At 35.8% G+C, this 18698-nt stretch overlaps 2 protein-coding genes across 2 annotated transcripts; both read right to left on the reverse strand.

The window, feature by feature from the left end:
• Window positions 1–1604: 1604 nt before the first annotated feature.
• On the reverse strand, window positions 1605–2777 carry LOC138326182 (multiple epidermal growth factor-like domains protein 11). The gene is made up of 5 exons (XM_069272311.1): window positions 2716–2777; window positions 2501–2635; window positions 2285–2419; window positions 2069–2203; window positions 1605–1774 (listed from the first exon to the last, which is right to left on the reverse strand). Exons 1-5 carry the CDS (start codon window positions 2747–2749, stop codon window positions 1605–1607), a joined length of 609 nt encoding a protein of 202 aa, XP_069128412.1. The 5' UTR covers window positions 2750–2777.
• Window positions 2778–3268: 491 nt separating this feature from the next.
• Window positions 3269–18493, reverse strand: LOC138326183 (multiple epidermal growth factor-like domains protein 10). The gene is made up of 16 exons (XM_069272312.1): window positions 18466–18493; window positions 17711–17947; window positions 16823–17062; window positions 15963–16178; window positions 14939–15205; window positions 14174–14212; window positions 13008–13142; window positions 9881–10015; window positions 9665–9799; window positions 9449–9583; window positions 9233–9367; window positions 4523–4677; window positions 4099–4131; window positions 3797–3901; window positions 3539–3676; window positions 3269–3328 (listed from the first exon to the last, which is right to left on the reverse strand). Exons 1-16 carry the CDS (start codon window positions 18491–18493, stop codon window positions 3269–3271), a joined length of 2193 nt encoding a protein of 730 aa, XP_069128413.1.
• Between the last annotated feature and the right edge of the window lie 205 nt (window positions 18494–18698).

Below are 18698 nucleotides of genomic sequence, written 5' to 3' on the forward strand. Positions count from 1 at the left end.
TCCCCCCGAGGCCGCCTAAGCGCCCACTAAGTCAGAGGTACGCACCTCCTGCGCACCCCGATTCCGTTAACGTTCTCACACGGTGTAAAATGGATAAACGGCAAAATGATATCACGTTTGCTGCCAGTAATCATCTAATTTGCCATTTATTTACGAATGTATTGATTGGTGCAGGTCTTACACTACCAAGGGAGTACAAGTTGTAGAATAACAGACACCAGGGGGAGGATGACATACTTGTTTATACCCATGTCAATAGTTATTGGTTTAGGAAAACACCATATATTCCATAGCTGCATGTCTATACAGTACATTTTCAATATATTCAAATGCCCACTGTTACATTATTGATATTTCCATACCTCGACTACACGTGTCTCCTGTCCATCCATCCGTACATCCAGGTACTTTACATACCCCAGTCCTTCTCTCACAGTCATAGTTAGCACAATGACAGGTCTGGTTACAGTCTCGTCCGAATGTGTGATTGTTACAGACTGTAAAGAAAACATAACATTAATTGGGAAAACTTTGGTACACACATGATACAATTAGATAAAGATGAATGCATTGTTACCTTGACTACATGTTCGGCCCTCCCATCCCTCCATACATCCCAATACTTTACATACACCAGTCCTCCCGTCACAGTCAGAGTTAGCACAATGACAGGTCTGGTAACAGTCTCGTCCGAATGTGTGATTGGTACAGGCTGTAAACAAAACATTACATTAATTGGGAGAACTCGTACTTACAAACATGATACAATTAGATAAAGATGAATGCATTGTTACCTTGACTACATGTTCGTTCCCTCCCATCCCTGCATACATCCTCAATACTTTAGCATACACCAGTCCCTTCCGTCACAGTCAGAGTTAGCACAATGACAGGTCTGGTTACAGTCTTGTCCGAATGTGTGATTGGTACACGGCTGTAAACAAAACATTACATTAATTGGGAGATGAGTAAAAATTAGCGTAAACGATAATGCAATTGTTTACCTTGATTACATGTTCGTCCCTCCCATCCATCGGTACACAAACATGCACCAGTCCCCTGGTCCCGTACAATTAACACAAAGACAGATAAAGATGAATGCATTGGTTACCATTGATTACATGTTCGTTCCCTCCTTTTGACATACATGTTCGTCCCTCCCATCCCTCCATACATCCGGGTACTTTACATGCACCAGTCCTTCCGTCACAGTCAGAGTTAGCACAATGACAGGTCTGGTTACAGTCTCGTCCGAATGTGTGATTGGTACAGGCTGTAAACAAAACATTACATTAATTGGGAGAACTCGTGCTACAAACATGATACAATTAGATAAAGATGAATGCATTGTTACCTTGACTACATGTTCGTCCCTCCCATCCCTCCATACATCCGGGTACTTTACATGCACCAGTCCTTCCGTCACAGTCAGAGTTAGCACAATGACAGGTCTGGTTACAGTCTCGTCCGAATGTGTGATTGGTACAGCTTGTAAACAAAAACATTAGCATTAACTGGGATCAACTTTGGTAATACATTACAATTAGATATGATTGAATGCATTGACTACATTGTTTGTCACTCGTACTACAAACATGATACAATTAGATAAAGATGAATGCATTGTTACCTGATACTTGACTACAGTGTTCGTCCATCCCATCCCTCCATACATCCGGGTACTTTACATGCACCAGTCCTCCCGTCACAGTCAGAGTAAGCACAATGACAGGACTGGGCACAGTATCGTCCGAATGTGTGATTGGTACAGACTCTAAACAAAACATTACATTAATTGGGAAAACTTTGGTACACACATGATACAATTAGATAAAGATGAATGCATTGTTACCTTGACTACATGTTCGTCCCTCCCATCCCTCCATACATCCGGGTACTTTACATGCACCAGTCCTTCCGTCACAGTCAGAGTTAGCACAATGACAGGTCTGGTTACAGTCTCGTCCGAATGTGTGATTGGTACAGGCTGTAAACAAAACATTACATTAATTGGGAGAACTCGTACTACAAACATGATACAATTAGATAAAGATGAATGCATTGTTACCTTGACTACATGTTCGTCCATCCCATCCCTCCATACATCCGGGTACTTTACATGCACCAGTCCTTCCGTCACAGTCAGAGTTAGCACAATGACAGGTCTGGTTACAGTCTCGTCCGAATGTGTGATTGGTACAGGCTGTAAACAAAACATTACATTAATTGGGAGAACTCGTGCTACAAACATGATACAATTAGATAAAGATGAATGCATTGTTACCTTGACTACATGTTCGTCCCTCCCATCCCTCCATACATCCGGGTACTTTACATGCACCAGTCCTTCCGTCACAGTCAGAGTTAGCACAATGACAGGTCTGGTTACAGTCTCGTCCGAATGTGTGATTGGTACAGGCTGTAAACAAAACATTACATTAATTGGGAGAACTCGTACTACAAACATGATACAATTAGATAAAGATGAATGCATTGTTACCTTGACTACATGTTCGTCCATCCCATCCCTCCATACATCCGGGTACTTTACATGCACCAGTCCTCCCGTCACAGTCAGAGTTAGCACAATGACAGGTCTGGTTACAGTCTCGTCCGAATGTGTGATTGGTACAGGCTGTAAACAAAACATTACATTAATTGGGAGAACTTTGCTACAAACATGATACAATTAGATAAAGATGAATGCATTGTTACCTTGACTACATGTTCGTCCCTCCCATCCCTCCATACATCCGGGTACTTTACATGCACCAGTCCTTCCGTCACAGTCAGAAGTTAGTCACAATGACAGGTAATGTTATAACAGTCTCGTTCGAAATGTGTGATTGGTACAGGCTGAAAACAAAAACATTACATGGAGATTGGGAGGAACTCGTGCTATCATAACATGATACAAATTAGATAAAGATGAATGCATTGTAACCTTGACTACATGTTCGTCCATCCCATCCCGCCATACATGCCGGGTACTTGTTACATGGCACCGATTCCCCCTTCCGTCACAGTCCAGAGTAGCACTATGAACAGGTATGGTTACAGTCTCGTCCGAATGTGTGATTGGTACAGGTACAGGCTGGTAAACAAAAAACATTACATTAATTGGGAGAACTCGTGCTACACAACATGAACAAGTTTATAAAGATGAATTGCATTGTTACCACGCTTGACTACATGTTCGTCCATCCCCATCCCTCCATACAGTCCGGGTTACTTTACATGCACCAGTCCTTCCCGTCACAGTCAGAGTTTAGCACAATGGACAGGACTGGGCCACAGTAGACGTCCCGAAATGTGTGATTGGTACAGACTGAGTAAACAAAACAAACAAAACTTTTACACATTAATTCGATAAAGATGGAAAACTTCGTCCCCTATCCATTCGTACATGATGCACACCTTCCGTCAATAGTAGATAATGAGCACAATGACAGGTGGGGTCAGGTTACAGTCTCGTCGCATTTGTGTAAAACAAAACCAATATTGACTTTGGTACGACACATACATAAAGATTCGTTACCTTGACCATCCTCCCATTCCTCCATACATCCGGGTAATTTAACATGCACCAGCCCTTCCCTGTCACAGTCAGAGTTGAGCACAATGACAGGTCCTGGCTACAGTCAGTCTCGTCCGAGATGTGGTGATTGGTACAGGTCTGTAAACAAAACATTACATTAATTGGGAAAACTTTTGTAACACACATGATACAATTAGAGTAAAGAATGAATGCATTGTTACCTTGACTACATGTTCGTCCCTCCCATCCCTACCATACATCCGGGGTACTTTTACATGCAACCAGTCCCTTTCCGTCACAGTCAGAGTTAGCACAATGACATGTCTGGTTTACAGTCTCGTCCGAATGTGTGATTGGTACAGGCTGTAAACAAAACATAACATTAAATGTGGGAGAACTCGTACTACAAACATGGATACAATTAGATAAAGATGAATGCAATAGTGTTACCTTGACTACATGTTCGTCCCATCCCCATCCCTCCATACATCGCGGGTACATTACATGCACCAGTCCCTCCCGTCACAGTCAGAGTTAGCACAATGACATGTCTGAGTTACAGTCTCGTCCGTGAATGATGTGATTGGTACAGGCTGTAAAAACAAAACATTACATTAATTGGGAAAACTTTGGTACTCAACACATGGATACAAATTAGATAAAGATGAATGCATTGATACCTTGGACTACATGTTCGGGCCCCTCCCATCACCTCCATACATCCGTGTACTTTACATGGCACCAGTCCTCCTACAGTCCGAGTTACCGCACAGTCAGGACAAGTCTAGCGCGCAATCGACCGTCGTCCTCGCTCGCTCGGCGTGTGGCTCGTCCGAATGTGGTGATTGGTACAGGCTGATAAACAAAACATTACAGTTAATTGGGAGAACTCGGTCTTCGTCGCTACAAACATGATACAATTACCACAACCCCAAAGATTAAATGCATTGTTAAACTGATGCTACAATGTTGCATGTCCATTACATGTCTGAGGTCCAATTTGACATGGCGGATTCTGTAATACATCCGGATGTACATTTCACATGACTGTCCTTTACAAAGTATCACAGTCACAGTCAGAGTTAGCACAATGACACAATAGGTTTTCAGTTTCAATCTTGAATGTGTGATTGGTAAGGCTGTAAATCATAACATTAATTAATTGGGAGAACAAGATATCATTTTATCAAACATTAACAGAATTAACAAAATTGAATGCATTGTTACCTTGACTACATGTTGTCCATTCCATCCAGTCAATAAATATCTTTATTATGCCCATCAATTCCGTTACAGGCAGAAAAAAGCACAATGACAGGTCTGGTTTATGAATCAGTCTTCGTCCGAATGTGTGATTTACAAAACTTTTAACAAAACATTACATTAATTGGGAGAACTCCCTCGTTACAAAATGACACAATTAGATAACATTTTTTGAACGCAAATTCACGGATACTAATTATGACAAATATGAAGTATTGAATAATATACAATTTTACGAATCAAGGAGATATCATAAAAGGATAAAAAAGAACATTGTTAAATACTGCAACACAAGTTGTCCGAAATCAAAATAAAAAACTCATGATCATACTGGTAATTCGTTATAACCGAATTATAATTGACAGTAGTACACAAGGAAAACTTTCATAAACAATTAGGTCCCAATTTACCTTTTGATACATGATGTAACTCTCAAAAATGAAATTAGATCATACGTTATTTCATCTTAAATTCCTTAAAATTGTGCTTATGTCTTACATGTGTTTATAATTACTGATATTACCTTGCAGTCTTACTTAATCTTTTATAGCGTACAGTTCACAATAAACAGGTCTCCATTACAGTCCATACGAATGTGTGATAATTTATTACTAAATAATAAATACAATTGCTTTTTATGCATTGCATAACTTTGAACCAAAAATGATATTACGAGGTAACATTCCGAAAGAATATTGAATGTCATAACTGTAATTTATATATAATACATAATACATCGTATATGAATAAAATGATATAAATAGAATTATTGATGTGATTTTTGAAACAATTAAAGCAACATCAGTTTAAAATGATACCTAATGTATGAAATCTATTTTTACAGAATTTACTATTTATCAACATCACAGTTTAGTAATTGTAATTTTGAAATCATTTTCATAAAATTTAACAACTTCGTTTAACAATTTTGAGCATATGATCTGAATAAATCAATCAGTCTGCAAAATATGTCAAACATTTAATGTACACATTACATTGTTATGCATGAATACTTTCTTGTTAGACATAAATTCATCAAATAACACAGGTATAAAAATAATTGAATCTCTTGGATCACATGCCACAAGAATCTTAAGTTCAATGTGTTTGTAGACTTATAATCCGAGTGGGTTTGGAATACGCAGACAATGGATTTTGGTTTAGAAATCTTTATTTCTGTGCAATCAAATACAGCAAATGTGGTTGGAAACTCCAGCTGATGAACTTTGGGCATGTGTTCATATATAACATCACTTGATGGCCAGATAGAAAATTATCCACATCATAAATACAAGTAATCCATCCAGTTGGAGAACAATACACTTGCAGTTTGGTTTCTAATGCCAAATCTGTAACCAAGATTCACATAATCAAAGTCGTGAGAGACTTTAAATATAACTACATGTAATAACAGTTGATTTTCAACAGACAGTGACATAACTTCTTTCTGTCCATTGGTAGGCAAGTTGATAGGATATTCTGCAACATCTGATACAAAAAAGTTCATGATATAATCATACTGTTGTGTTGTAAATCCAGTGTAGTATCTGAACTGCTCCTCATTTGTCTGAAGTTCATGAACATTAAAATGATGTCATTGCTTGTCAGTTTGAACTGAAGAGCTGGAAAATTTTCTCTGTAATGTTTGGTATTTGCATAGAGTGTAAAAGATGATTTTTCCTGTCTATGTTGGATGTTCTCTTAATTGCCAAATTACAAAACGTCCATCGGAACAACCCCTGAAATCAAATGAAGAGACATATCATATATATATATAAATAATTCCATAAACTCAAACAATGCTTCTTAGTTCTTGACACTAATCTCTCGTATAGACCTTTTGAAAATCAAGACATTGTATATGAAGTTTTATTTGTCCTCAGCATATATTATATAACATTTTGCATTGGTTAGTTTATATTAAAGTCTTGAAAGTCTGTTTTGTCAATACAAATAATTAGTTTAAATAATTTAAAAGACTTATTAACATAAAATTATCCTGTAAACCCTTGTTTTCATTTCTTTTTCAAACATTGATATTTATTCGTTAACAGTCTCAGCCTCTCCAAAGGAAGTTGGGATGGGGTCGCTTAATTTGAGCCTTGACATTCTTTAATTTAAGACTCTCATATATAATTTTATCTCAAAACTTTATTAACATATGCACTGCTGACAAGTAAACATATCATGACATTTAAAATAAAGGCATCTATTTGTGGAATATTAAGAAAAAAATCTGGATTCAAGCACAAGTAAGAAATTTTTTACAATTATCTTCAAAAAGTGTTCCAATTTGGGTAGCGTCACGTTACTCCTATATAGAAACGAAATTGATTTGTTTTCTATGCATCCATACACTTGCGTCTGCAGTACTTAATATGGAATTTGATAAACTCGTTAAATAATTTGACATATTAAATTATTACATACATTTATAATTGTAAGACCTCTACAGACACTTTAGCCCTTCAAATCTTGATTTCAAGTAGTAATACAAGTATAATTATAGCGTAATTTGGGCCCGTGCCAGGTTTGTTGGTGGATGAAAGCTGGAGTACCCGGAGAAAAGTACCTCACAACTGCCCCTCATGGTATTCGAACTTGTGACCCAGAGACGAAGGGATTGTGGAATATATTGGGACATCTTCAATCACTCGGACATGTACAAATACTACAATGGAGGTACAACTCTCATTGATGTGAATGTGTTGTAGCCTGTACACATATTAACTGATACTTTGTAATGCATTGTAATCAATTTACCTTTCCTGTTTACTGATGGTCGAAAAATTTTTTTTTTCCTCTTAGGTGGTTGACGCACAGGGTGTGAACCTTTTGTGTCTCTGCTATTAGGACCATTCCGACCATGGAAGTGCTGATTTGAAACAAAATGTATTACAATAATTAATATTACTTTTAATGGAGTCAATAAATATGCTTACTTAAAAACCTTGTCCCACGTGTTGTTTGATCTTTGTAACAGCGACTCCGAGTTGGAGTATCGGTGTATAGTATAAAATAATAATAAAAAAAATCACAAAATATTTGGTCCAAACTCACGCTTACATGTATGAAAGATGTACGGTATATTCTCTTAGTTGTATATAGACCCATTTTTAATTTGTAATCCTAAATTAAGAAACAAAAATGCAGACTTCAGTCAAAACCTAAGTTTTTCTCTTTATGTGACTGGGTCAATGTTTCGTGAAATCGGGGTCAGGTAAAACCCCTATATAAATATAAAATACATGCGCTGTGTTGTCTGAATTTACATGTCCCTGTGTCAAGTACTGTCATGTAGCCTTTAGTGAATGATGCTGTTATGACTTTTGACAGGTTAGCTAAGAGACGTGATAGCAAGTACGTTTCTGCTGAAAGATACTCTTGTAAAATCCTTGTTGTTAATTTTTCCTACAGTTATTCTCAAAACGTGTTTCAATATTGATTATTATCCGCATAACAGCCAAACCCCCCTCCCCCTTAAACTAAATACATTTTCACGGGGAAGTAAACTTAAATGTGCCATGTGATCATTGATTGCTGAAGTCTATTTCAAGTTACATGTGCATTAATTCCTCAACCATAACTTCATATTCTCTATACCTGCTTGAAATCGAAATCGCACGTAGGCCACTAGTGTCACTGTTGATTGATCTGCATGAAGGCGTACCGTACAGTAGTACGCCTACTCACTGATCAAGCTACCTGTCGTCTGCTCGTTCACCGACTGGTCACGTTTTGCATTGATTCACTACGTTTATACCGTTTCGTACATATATCTAAATAAGCTATATCACTATTCTTATTCTAACTTTGAAATATTTAAAAATAATTTTTTTAAAAACTTACGAAGACGTACCTTTGAACAAAATGTATTTGTCGATTTTGTCAACATCCAGCTAATCGTGGAGTCTGTTACATGTGCGAATCCACCTCAACATCGATAAATGTTGCTCTTGCATCTCTCACACGCTCCGGATACCGAATGTCAAAGTTTCATAGACCAAATGTGCATCCTTTCACCGTTATAGTATCAAAAACGGTCGTAAATGTAAAGTCAAAGGCAGGTCGGTCAAGCGCCGTGTTTGTCCGACCTAATGGCTGGGAGCGTGACGACAGGACCAAGGTGAAGGGGTGAATTATTTTCATTGGTCAAAAATAAAAAGGGGCGGAGTCGGGGATGGGTCAATTAGATAAAGATGAATTCATTGTTATCTTGACTACATGTTAGTCCATCCCATCTCTCCATACATCCGGGTACTTTACATATCCCAGTCCTCCCGTTACAGTTAGATTTAGCACAATGACATTTCTGGTTACAGTCTCGTCCGAATGCGTTGTTTGTACAAACTGTAAACAAAACATTACATTCATTGAGAGAACTCGTGCTACAAACATGATACAATTAGATAAAGATGACTGCATTGTTACCTTGACTACATGTTCGTCCCTCCCATCCCTCCATACATCCGGGCACGTTACATATCCCAGTCCTAGCGTCACAGTCAGAGTTAGCACAATGACAGGTCTTGTTACAGTCTCGTCCGAATGTGTGATTGGTACAGACTGTAAACAAAACATTACATTAATTGGGAGAGCTCGTGCTACAAACATGATACAATTAGATAAAGATGAATGCATTGTTACCTTGACTACATGTTCGTCCCTCCCATCCCTCCATACATCCGGGCACATTACATATCCCAGTCCTCCAGTCACAGTCAGAGTTAGCACAATGACATGTCTGGACACAGTCTCGTCCGAATGTGTGATAGGTACAGGCTGTAAACAAAACATTACATTAATTGGGAGAGCTCGTGCTACAAACATGATACAATTTGATAAAGATGACTGCATTGTTACCTTGACTACACGTTCGTCCCTCCCATCCCTCCATACATCCGGGTACTTTACATATCCCAGTCCTCCCGTCACAGTCAGAGTTTGCACAATGACAGGTCTGGGCACAGTATCGTCCGAATGTGTGATAGGTACAGACTGTAAACAAAACATTACATTAATTGGGAGAACTCGTGCTACAAACATGATACAATTAGATAAAGATGAATGCATTGTTACCTTGACTACATGTTCGTCCATCCCATCCCTCCATACATCCAGGTACTTTACATACACCAGTCCTCCCGTCACAGTCAGAGTTAGCACAATGGCAGGTATGGGTACAGTCTTGTCCGAATGTGTGGTTGATACAGGCTGTCAACGACATTTCTTTGAAGTTTATATGTTGTTTATAAATGCATCAGTTGAGACAGTTTTTTCTACAAAATTATATCAGTCGTTGTCTTGAAGTTCTTTCGTTTAAGTCAACCCTTGTGGTAAATTTTATACAACATTGCTCTCCTAAGTTATTTTAAAAGATGTTTTTTATTATAAGAATTAATTGAAAAAATAATGATACAATTTATGCACAGGCTAGAATGATAACATAAGAATTTAGCCACAAGATTTTTAAAGATTAACGTGCATTTTTTTGGTTATAAGATACACACTACTTATTTACCCACGGTACTAGTAAATTCATATGGATGCCAATGTTAAAGTTCACTGCTGTTTGGGTGAAATATAGCCATAAACTCTATTTGTAAACTAGTAAATCTCACAAACTTGAAAATTAAAAAATGGGGAAAATGTCAAATATCTTCATAAGGAAGCCATATAGTTGATTAAATATAACACCATATTTCACACTTCATTAATTTACCTTGCATAAATGATCTAGAACGAATTTAATGCTCATCAAGTTTACATCTGCATCATGGTATTGCCTAACCTACACTTAAAGGACTATGTATGGTTTTCTCCCGCTTCGGATCTTCAAATACATTATTTATTTGAAAACTAAGTGTAAGATATTAAGTTGGAGTATTTGAAATATTTAGAAAATGTCTGATGTAATTCTAATAGAAGTTTGTTGGGTTTTTTTTTTTTTTTTTTTTTTGTCTTTTTTTTTTAATTTTGCAGCTTTAGTTAACATGATAAACATCCAAAATATGCATAGAGCTAAGCGAATTTGACAATTCTCTTCTTATTTGGTCATAGTTTTTGTCAAAGAAATAATAGTGCGCGGTCTTGGACACAAACTTATTGCGAATAAGAAGGCACTAGAGACACATATTTGTGATATGTATATAAAGTTTGTTTCTATGATTGCTAGATAAAAATTGCCGAGATAGACAAAATTTCCACATATATATAATTCATGCATATTTAGGATGATAGCAACTACAGCTGATACAAGACCACCAGACCTACTGTCAGGCATGGGGTAATAGTAATCGTGTAATCGTAATCGATTGTAATTAACAACATTTTCTCAAGTAATCGACAGTAATCAGTAATCGAAGGTTATTTCGATTACTTGTAATCGTAATCGATTACAGTAAAAATTTACTGTGTAATCGTAATTGCATTTCGATTACTTTTCAATTACATTATACCTAATATGAAGTTGAATTTAGCAGCCAGTATACTAAGTTTAGAAAGTGTAAAGTTCAACTTGTCTGTTGTAGTTCAACTAAAAGTGAAGATAGATGTAACAGTGTTTAGTATTGGTCTATAAAAATCCTTTTAATTAGTTTTCTGATGAAATGTAAGGCTCAAAAAAATACAAACGAATTGTCTATACAGGTACACTTTATAGCTAATTCTATTTTTCACCAGTGTGCCCATGGGCATAAGAGAATATTGTATTAAACAATGGAAAGCATTGTTTTCATAAAAGTCAACAGGCATTGACTAAGATCAATTCAGTTGTTTCAGGGAGTATGTCCTCAGATTTCCAATGAACTTGTTGTTTTAGGAAACAATCAGAAGTCAATGAATTCTGTTTGATATTCTCAGTAACTGTTCTTTTTACCTGTACAGTCAACCAAGATTTATCTGTTTAGCTCAGAGGCATAAGTCACATTTTTGCTTTAAAAATATCCTTAAATTATATATTTGATTCATTGTTATATATTTAACATGCATTGCATTGTAAATGAATATTATAAATATAAGAAAAATTACACTGCTACAGATTTCCGCTTTCTAACTAGAAGAATCAAGAATTAGATTCCAGGTTTAAAATATATACTTGTTGTGTTATACCGTCATCTGCAAAATGCAGGTTATTAATTAACCACATACCAAAAATGCACATGGTCATTTCTAAGACACACAAGTTTAAAAAGCATGATGTGGGACAGGTGAAACTTGAAACTAAATCAACAGTTTAACTAATTCCAATGAAACGATTTTATATAGATATAACTGGTCTTGGAATGCTATCAAATTGTAAAAAGGAAAAATTGAAAATATTGTGATAGAAGATAAAATTTAATTAATCAACTAAATATGTAATTGAATGTAATTGAAAGTAATTTCAATTACTTTTTGTAAAGTAATCGATTGTAATCGATTATAGGTCAATGGTACCTGTAATCGATTATTAATCGAGTACAGCATTTTCTCCCAAGTAATCGATTATTAATTAATTACATTTTGAAGTAATTGTGCCCATACCTGCCTACTGTATACAGAATACATTCGATAACTGAAATTTTACGTTTTTGTCACGAAAGTAAGTGTTTAAAAATGCAAATTTATTACCAAAGTAAGTTTTGAAAGAATGCAGAATTTTTTATTTTTTTTATTTTTTTTTTTTTTTTTTTTGGGGGGGGGGGGAGGGGGCACAATGTTTTGATTATGTCCACCTAAATAGCCATTTAACATGCCCGAACTTATTCATCTTTTTATTAAATTTTCTGCTATATGTTTTACAATATATATATGAATAGTTCTTCATTATCATAAATTTACTTTTGCGAAAACGGCGCGGCCTTTCAGTGCCCTGTATTCCTTGCTTGGAAAAAACGCTACTTGTTGTCTTAATTGTCTTCGGATGTTCGATAAAGGAATGTGTACTAAATAAATGTTTTTCATTAAAAAAGTGTGTCACCCGCATAATAGTAAAGTTCGCAAACGCCTCTGAATATGAAAATTCAAAACACTAAGCCTTGTCATTGTAAGAAAATGTTTGGATAAATTTAGTATCTAAATCATTATTTACATTTATGATTACGTAAGACTCGTTTGAGATTTTGGAATTGTTCCTTTGCAAATATAATACCCCCACAGCTGCATGTAATAAAAAAATAACATTCAAATATCAATACATTTATGATTGCCTTATACATTTCCCTACCTTGACTACATGTTTGTCCCTTCCATTCTTCCGTACATCCGGGTACTTTACATACTCCAGTCCTCCTGTCACAGTCAGAGTTAGCACAATGACAGGTCTGGGTACAGTCTCGTCCGAATGTGTAGGAAGTGCATGCTTACAGTATATATAAAAGGAAACAAATTGATGATTTCCTTTTTAAAATGACTGAACCGGTTTCTGACACGTCACCCTTTACTGTTTTGATATCATAACAAAATACAGATCTTATTCTTGATTCTCTTATATCGTCCATGGAAGCACATAGTTAGGGGGCATTAACCTAGAATAATCAGTCACCTGTTGACGTGACACAATAGGTATGTTATTTAACCCCATTGAAATTTGTGAATTTGTGTTATAAAGTCTACAGGGATATTAAAAGTAATTACAGTTTATTAGTTCATATACATTTGGTCCCATCAGAGTCCTTGTAGATTAAGTTTAGACTTGATCAATAATCGGTAACATCATATTGTACATAATATTAAATCTACGAGAAATGTTGATGGCTCCCCGAGACAAAACATCTACCCCAACTAGCTTTATTGGTTTAACAATCATATTTCTAGTAGATCTAAGTCTTCACAAAGCAGTTTATTACTTTTGAAAAGAGCGATATTTTCAATTTCAAAATCATTCTACACAACAATACAAAGTACAAACTACACTATGACGATAGCAGACTCGTTTGATCAAAAATGGCACAATAATTTCCTCAATCGACTTTTTGAAATCCTTAGTGACAAATTATATGATTATAAGATAACCTCTCTAGCTGACTTAAAGTTGTTGTGTTCCTTCTGAAACACCTCGCGTTTATCTTTGGTGTAACCTATACACCAGAAACACCAGTGGAAATGCATACATAATGTATGCAAATGTTCTACAATGGATTAATATACAATCATGTATAGAAAGTGATTAATTTTTGCACCAAATGGTAATAGATTGATATAACAATTCATACAAGAAAATATCTGATATATGTTATCCGAATTCGATTACATGATTGATGAAATATTTCTTTTCACCAAAGGTAACCCAGAATGACGAAAGTGAAAAAAACAATAACAAGTGTTACCTTGATCACATGATATGCCTTATAATTTCATCAACCGACAGCAAAAAAACTATATATATCTTACCTTGGTCACATGAAATTCCTTTTCTACCAGGCGGACATTCTGTAAAGACAGATTGAAATGAGAAAGAGAAAAAACATCAATAAAAAAAATTAAACAATGATGAGATGTAAAACAAAATAAAACACGACGACTAAATATAAAAAAGTCAGTTTCATTCTTAATTTTAGGTTTAAACATTATTGTTATCTCAGGACCTGTAGCCACACAAGGCATACACAATGTATTAAGGATCTAAGAACAGAAAATGACAAGAGCACTAGATTTAATGTCATGTATATGTTGTGTACCACCGTTACTACTAACGTCAATTCAAAATTATAATGGCCATCTAACGTATTCAATGAATTACGATTTGCATTACAAAAACTGTATTTATTATCAATCAATGGTCGTATAACGAACTATAGAAAGATAAGATAATTTTGTTTGATTGTAGAACAGCCAAATTCCTGTTGATTGTTCTGACAAGAAATCAGTCAATCTCGGATCTCAGACGTGACAGCGCCTCTACCAACTGTCCCAAAAGAGTATGTTCCGTCAAAAAAGGATAGCTACAGAGCTGATTAAGGTTAGCTATTCTATTCATACAGGGGTCGATTTCATCCGCAAAGTGCTCGAAATCAATATTCATTAGAATTCATATATAAATTTTGGTAAATATATTGGTAATATTAACTGATTTTAAACTGTCGTGTAAGGTTAATTGTATTTAGTATTTTGCCTCGATTAGTATTAAAGGTAGGTTTCGCCCAACACCATATATACCTCCGAGCACCTGTACTTCACAGAGCTCTATAACTGCGGACGTTTTGATATAATATTTAACATCCTTGGGTTCATAGTCAGCAGGCCGTTTGTTGTAGAATATAACATATCGACCAGATACAGGACAGGACAGTGACTGGATATAGGATGGTAGCCCGGGTCCGTGGTCATGGTAACACAGGTGAGCCTTACTCAATACTTGGTAAATATTGTGAGCAACTGAACTGTTTGATACGTACAGGTAAAATCCGGACATTCGAAAGTTGTCTAAAATACAAAATGATATTTGATAAATTCTCAAGATGACAAAAGCAAACCAAACATATATGTAATTAATAAAATATAAAATAGTGATTATTAGAATGATTCATTAAGACGGTTGACAACAAATGTATTTCAGAAATATGAATCAGACTAAAATCAGTATGTGCTGCATCGTGGAATGTGTTTTCAGATGTTATTATTATGATTGTTAAAATAATTTGAATTCCGTTTGATATAGATTTGTCACACAACTTAAGCAGGAATTATGCAAAAAAATTGCTCATAGTTCTTGTTATCATGTTATAATTTTTAAGGATGACTACATAACGACAATTTTTTGTGCATTTGGTGTATTTACTCATATGTATAGTGACCTTGGCCTCATAGACAATGGTGTCCACGATGAATGAGACATTTCCTTTGGTAGCATTATATACATATGTTCATCTCTTTTTGACGTATGTTAATTGCTCGTGGTATTAATGTCTCAGTTGGCTGCCTTCACAGCTGCTCTGTGGCTGGAATTTCATACAGAACGATGGCATAATTCATACCCTTTACGAGTAAAATTTTCCCACTACCGGTGCGTTTCTTTGCTTAATTTATCCACAGTAATATTCAGTACTGTAGACTGTAGCTGCGTTTGTGTTTTTGTGTGTTAGCAGACTGTTAAAATTAGTTTAGTTTATGTTAGTTTATTGTTTGTTAGTAAATAGTCGGCATATATATTCCCTATGTTAACGTTCCTACAAGTACTTACACAGCTGTCGGTATACAATGTTAATTGTCCGTATCAATTGGACGGTCCCGAGATCTACTTGCCACCAGGCCTCCGGATGTCTCCCATTTGGATCTGTGTGAGTACAACTTCCGGGAGGTTCAAAATCCTTTGATATAACCCCATCGACAGCCTTATATGCTCCATATATACTATAAGTTGTACTCTGTCGGGTGGGTTTACCATATGCAAGATTTCCTGCAAAAGTTGATATTGATAGTGAGAAGTTTACTCAAAGGAAAGGTCACGTAGCAAAATTACTCTTTTCCTTTTACATTGAAGTAACAGGACACTTTCAGGTTAATGAACATAAAACCTTCCAAACAGAGGATGGCGGGTAAAATATTAAGACGGAGAAAGCCAAGACAAACATAGATGTAGAGATTTATGTCTTTAGTCAATCATGTGCATAGCCAGATAAATGTGTATTACACATTTTACCAGTGAAAATAGTGAGCAAATAATCTTGATACCTTTAAAACATTTACCTTATTCCCTGAGTATTTTGCACACCGGATGTACTTCGCGAAGAGTCAAATCAATTACTATTTCTATGATTTTGTATAAATATATTGTATAAATTGCCTCATTTAAATGGTACTTTGACATATATCACTTCAGGTATTTACCTGCTGTTTGATAACAATTTATACGATTAAATCAAACGTTATAACTGCAGATATATCATCGCCAGGGACGCTTTTTTGTCATATAACTATTAAGTAGACGACTAGATAGATTATAAAGTGAATTATGGAAACTACAAAGTATTGTGTTTCTAATTTTAATACAATTATTTTTGTTATTTGTAAATTTCATCAAATTAATCAAAGAGTACTTACGTCGACTCACAAAACAGCTTTGCCCCGACCATCCAGACTGACATCGTCCTCCCGGACACGCCCCCGTATCTATATCACAGGCCACGCCCCCGTCACAGTGACATTGGAGACTACAGGACAGCCCCATCCACCCTGTCTGACATCCCTTGACGTCACACTGTCCAGTATCTGGGTCACAGCCACCAGTCATACAGTGACAGGTACCGCCACAGTTATATCCAAACTGACCAAATGGACATCCTGTGATAAAAAAATAGACGTTGTCTTACATATATATATAAAGGTGATCGAAAAAGGTTGTAGGATTAAAGCCATTTGCACAGAAATAACTAATGACCAATATTCAGCTTTCATAGTTATCGTTACTATGGTAATATGACTCTTATGTTTGTTACTACTTTCGAATTGAAGCTCCTGTGTATACACGTTTTAGCTTAGAATTTAATTTGCTGTGGCAAGTCGATGTTGAAGATTCGAATTAAAGTTGTTTTGTAATAGAGTAATTATCCATCATTCATTGGCATAAGTTATGAGACTCAGAATGAAATTCAGGTTAAAAATACATTTGTTATTTAGATAATTGATGAATAAAACAATAGATGTTCAGAATTTTTTTAATGTAAAATGCACTTTATTTAAATGGGTCTCAAAAGGGAACATTACAGAATGGCTTCTCTCTCTTTTATGTAAATTATTGTTTTGTATGAGATATTAGACTGGTTATAAAACATGATAAAGGGACTTTAATCAATAGGTCTACTCCAGTACTTTGATATTACAAAGTTCTGACATTGTGGTCTATGGTAATTCAATAAGTTATTTTGTCTGTTTATAAGTAAATAAAAGAAGGTAGAAATATATTCCATGAATATCAAATGATACACTAACCATAGACTTGAACCTCACACAGTTCAATAAGTGCGTCTTCTCTGTTTGATCTAATGTTGTAGAACACGACGTACCGTCCTTTTACATGACACTGCCGGGTCTGGTTAAATGTTGGTAACCCAGAACCGTTGTCATGGTAACATAGATGTCCGTCTTGTTCATTAATAGAGCCATCAGGTCGAGTCATGTCGGTGTTGTTTGTAACGTACAGACTGTAGCCTTGTAGACGACGTGCATCTGTAAATATAATAGTAAACTGATTCATTAGGAAGAAAATCGTGAATATAATGCTTCATTAATTTCATCGTCGTTGTCTGCCATATAACGTCACATCCATTTAAAAGGTTTAAATTAAGATATGTTAGATGTTGGTAGGTACAAAATTTGTAAAGGGTAAAGTAGCGGGTTACTGAATTCTTAAATAAAACAATACATTGATGGATATATCCATGCTGGGGAAGTTTTTTTCAGGAAATTGCGATGTTGAAAGTTCGTTATGAACTATATATACTCTTTCGTACTTCAGAATCGCAAAGAATGGCCAAAAAGATAGAACATCGCTATCAGTCTTAAATATATATAGATGTGCCTTAAAATAAAAAAAGGTTGTCCTAGAATTCAATGAAACCGCAATTAGGTGGAGGGGAACAGCTCATTTCATTTGGAAATAAATTAAATCACATTTGTTATATTATGTGATAAGATCAAACGATTGATGTATCTATCTTTACCATTTTCAGAGCTGCACTACTAACCATGATGTCTGTACGTGATGTTGATCATCTGTATCCAATACACCTGTCCTAGGTCTACTTTCCACCAGGCCTGGTGGTGGCCGACACCTGTGTGGGAGCAGTGTCCACTCTTTAACTGAGTCGTGAAGAAACCGTCCACTGCTCTACCGGCGTTGTTATTCCCATATGTTGAGCTTTGTGTTGCTGGATTGTTTAGAGCCAAGTCTCCTATATAAAATGGATTAGTTCAGTTC

This window comes from Argopecten irradians, chromosome 6, assembly GCF_041381155.1.
Source record: "Argopecten irradians isolate NY chromosome 6, Ai_NY, whole genome shotgun sequence".
NCBI classification, from domain to species: Eukaryota; Metazoa; Mollusca; class Bivalvia; order Pectinida; family Pectinidae; genus Argopecten; species Argopecten irradians.

What these genes read in the sequence shown, in the direction of transcription:
- LOC138326183 (XM_069272312.1), bottom strand. Translation starts at nt 18,493, where the DNA reads ATGATCAACATCACGTACAGACATCATG. An exon ending in CATTGTATACCGACAGCTGT is followed by an intron (nt 15,206 to 15,962) that starts GTAAGTACTTGT and finishes TTTGTATTTTAG; the next exon opens with ACAACTTTCGAATGTCCGGA. An exon ending in GGGACGAACGTGTAGTCAAG is followed by an intron (nt 9,584 to 9,664) that starts GTAACAATGCAG and finishes TTTTGTTTACAG; the next exon opens with CCTGTACCTATCACACATTC.
- LOC138326182 (XM_069272311.1), bottom strand. Translation starts at nt 2,749, where the DNA reads ATGGAGGGATGGGAGGGACGAACATGTAGTCAAG. An exon ending in GGGACGAACATGTAGTCAAG is followed by an intron (nt 2,204 to 2,284) that starts GTAACAATGCAT and finishes TTTTGTTTACAG; the next exon opens with CCTGTACCAATCACACATTC. An exon ending in TGGACGAACATGTAGTCAAG is followed by an intron (nt 1,775 to 2,068) that starts GTAACAATGCAT and finishes TGTTTTGTTTAG; the next exon opens with AGTCTGTACCAATCACACAT.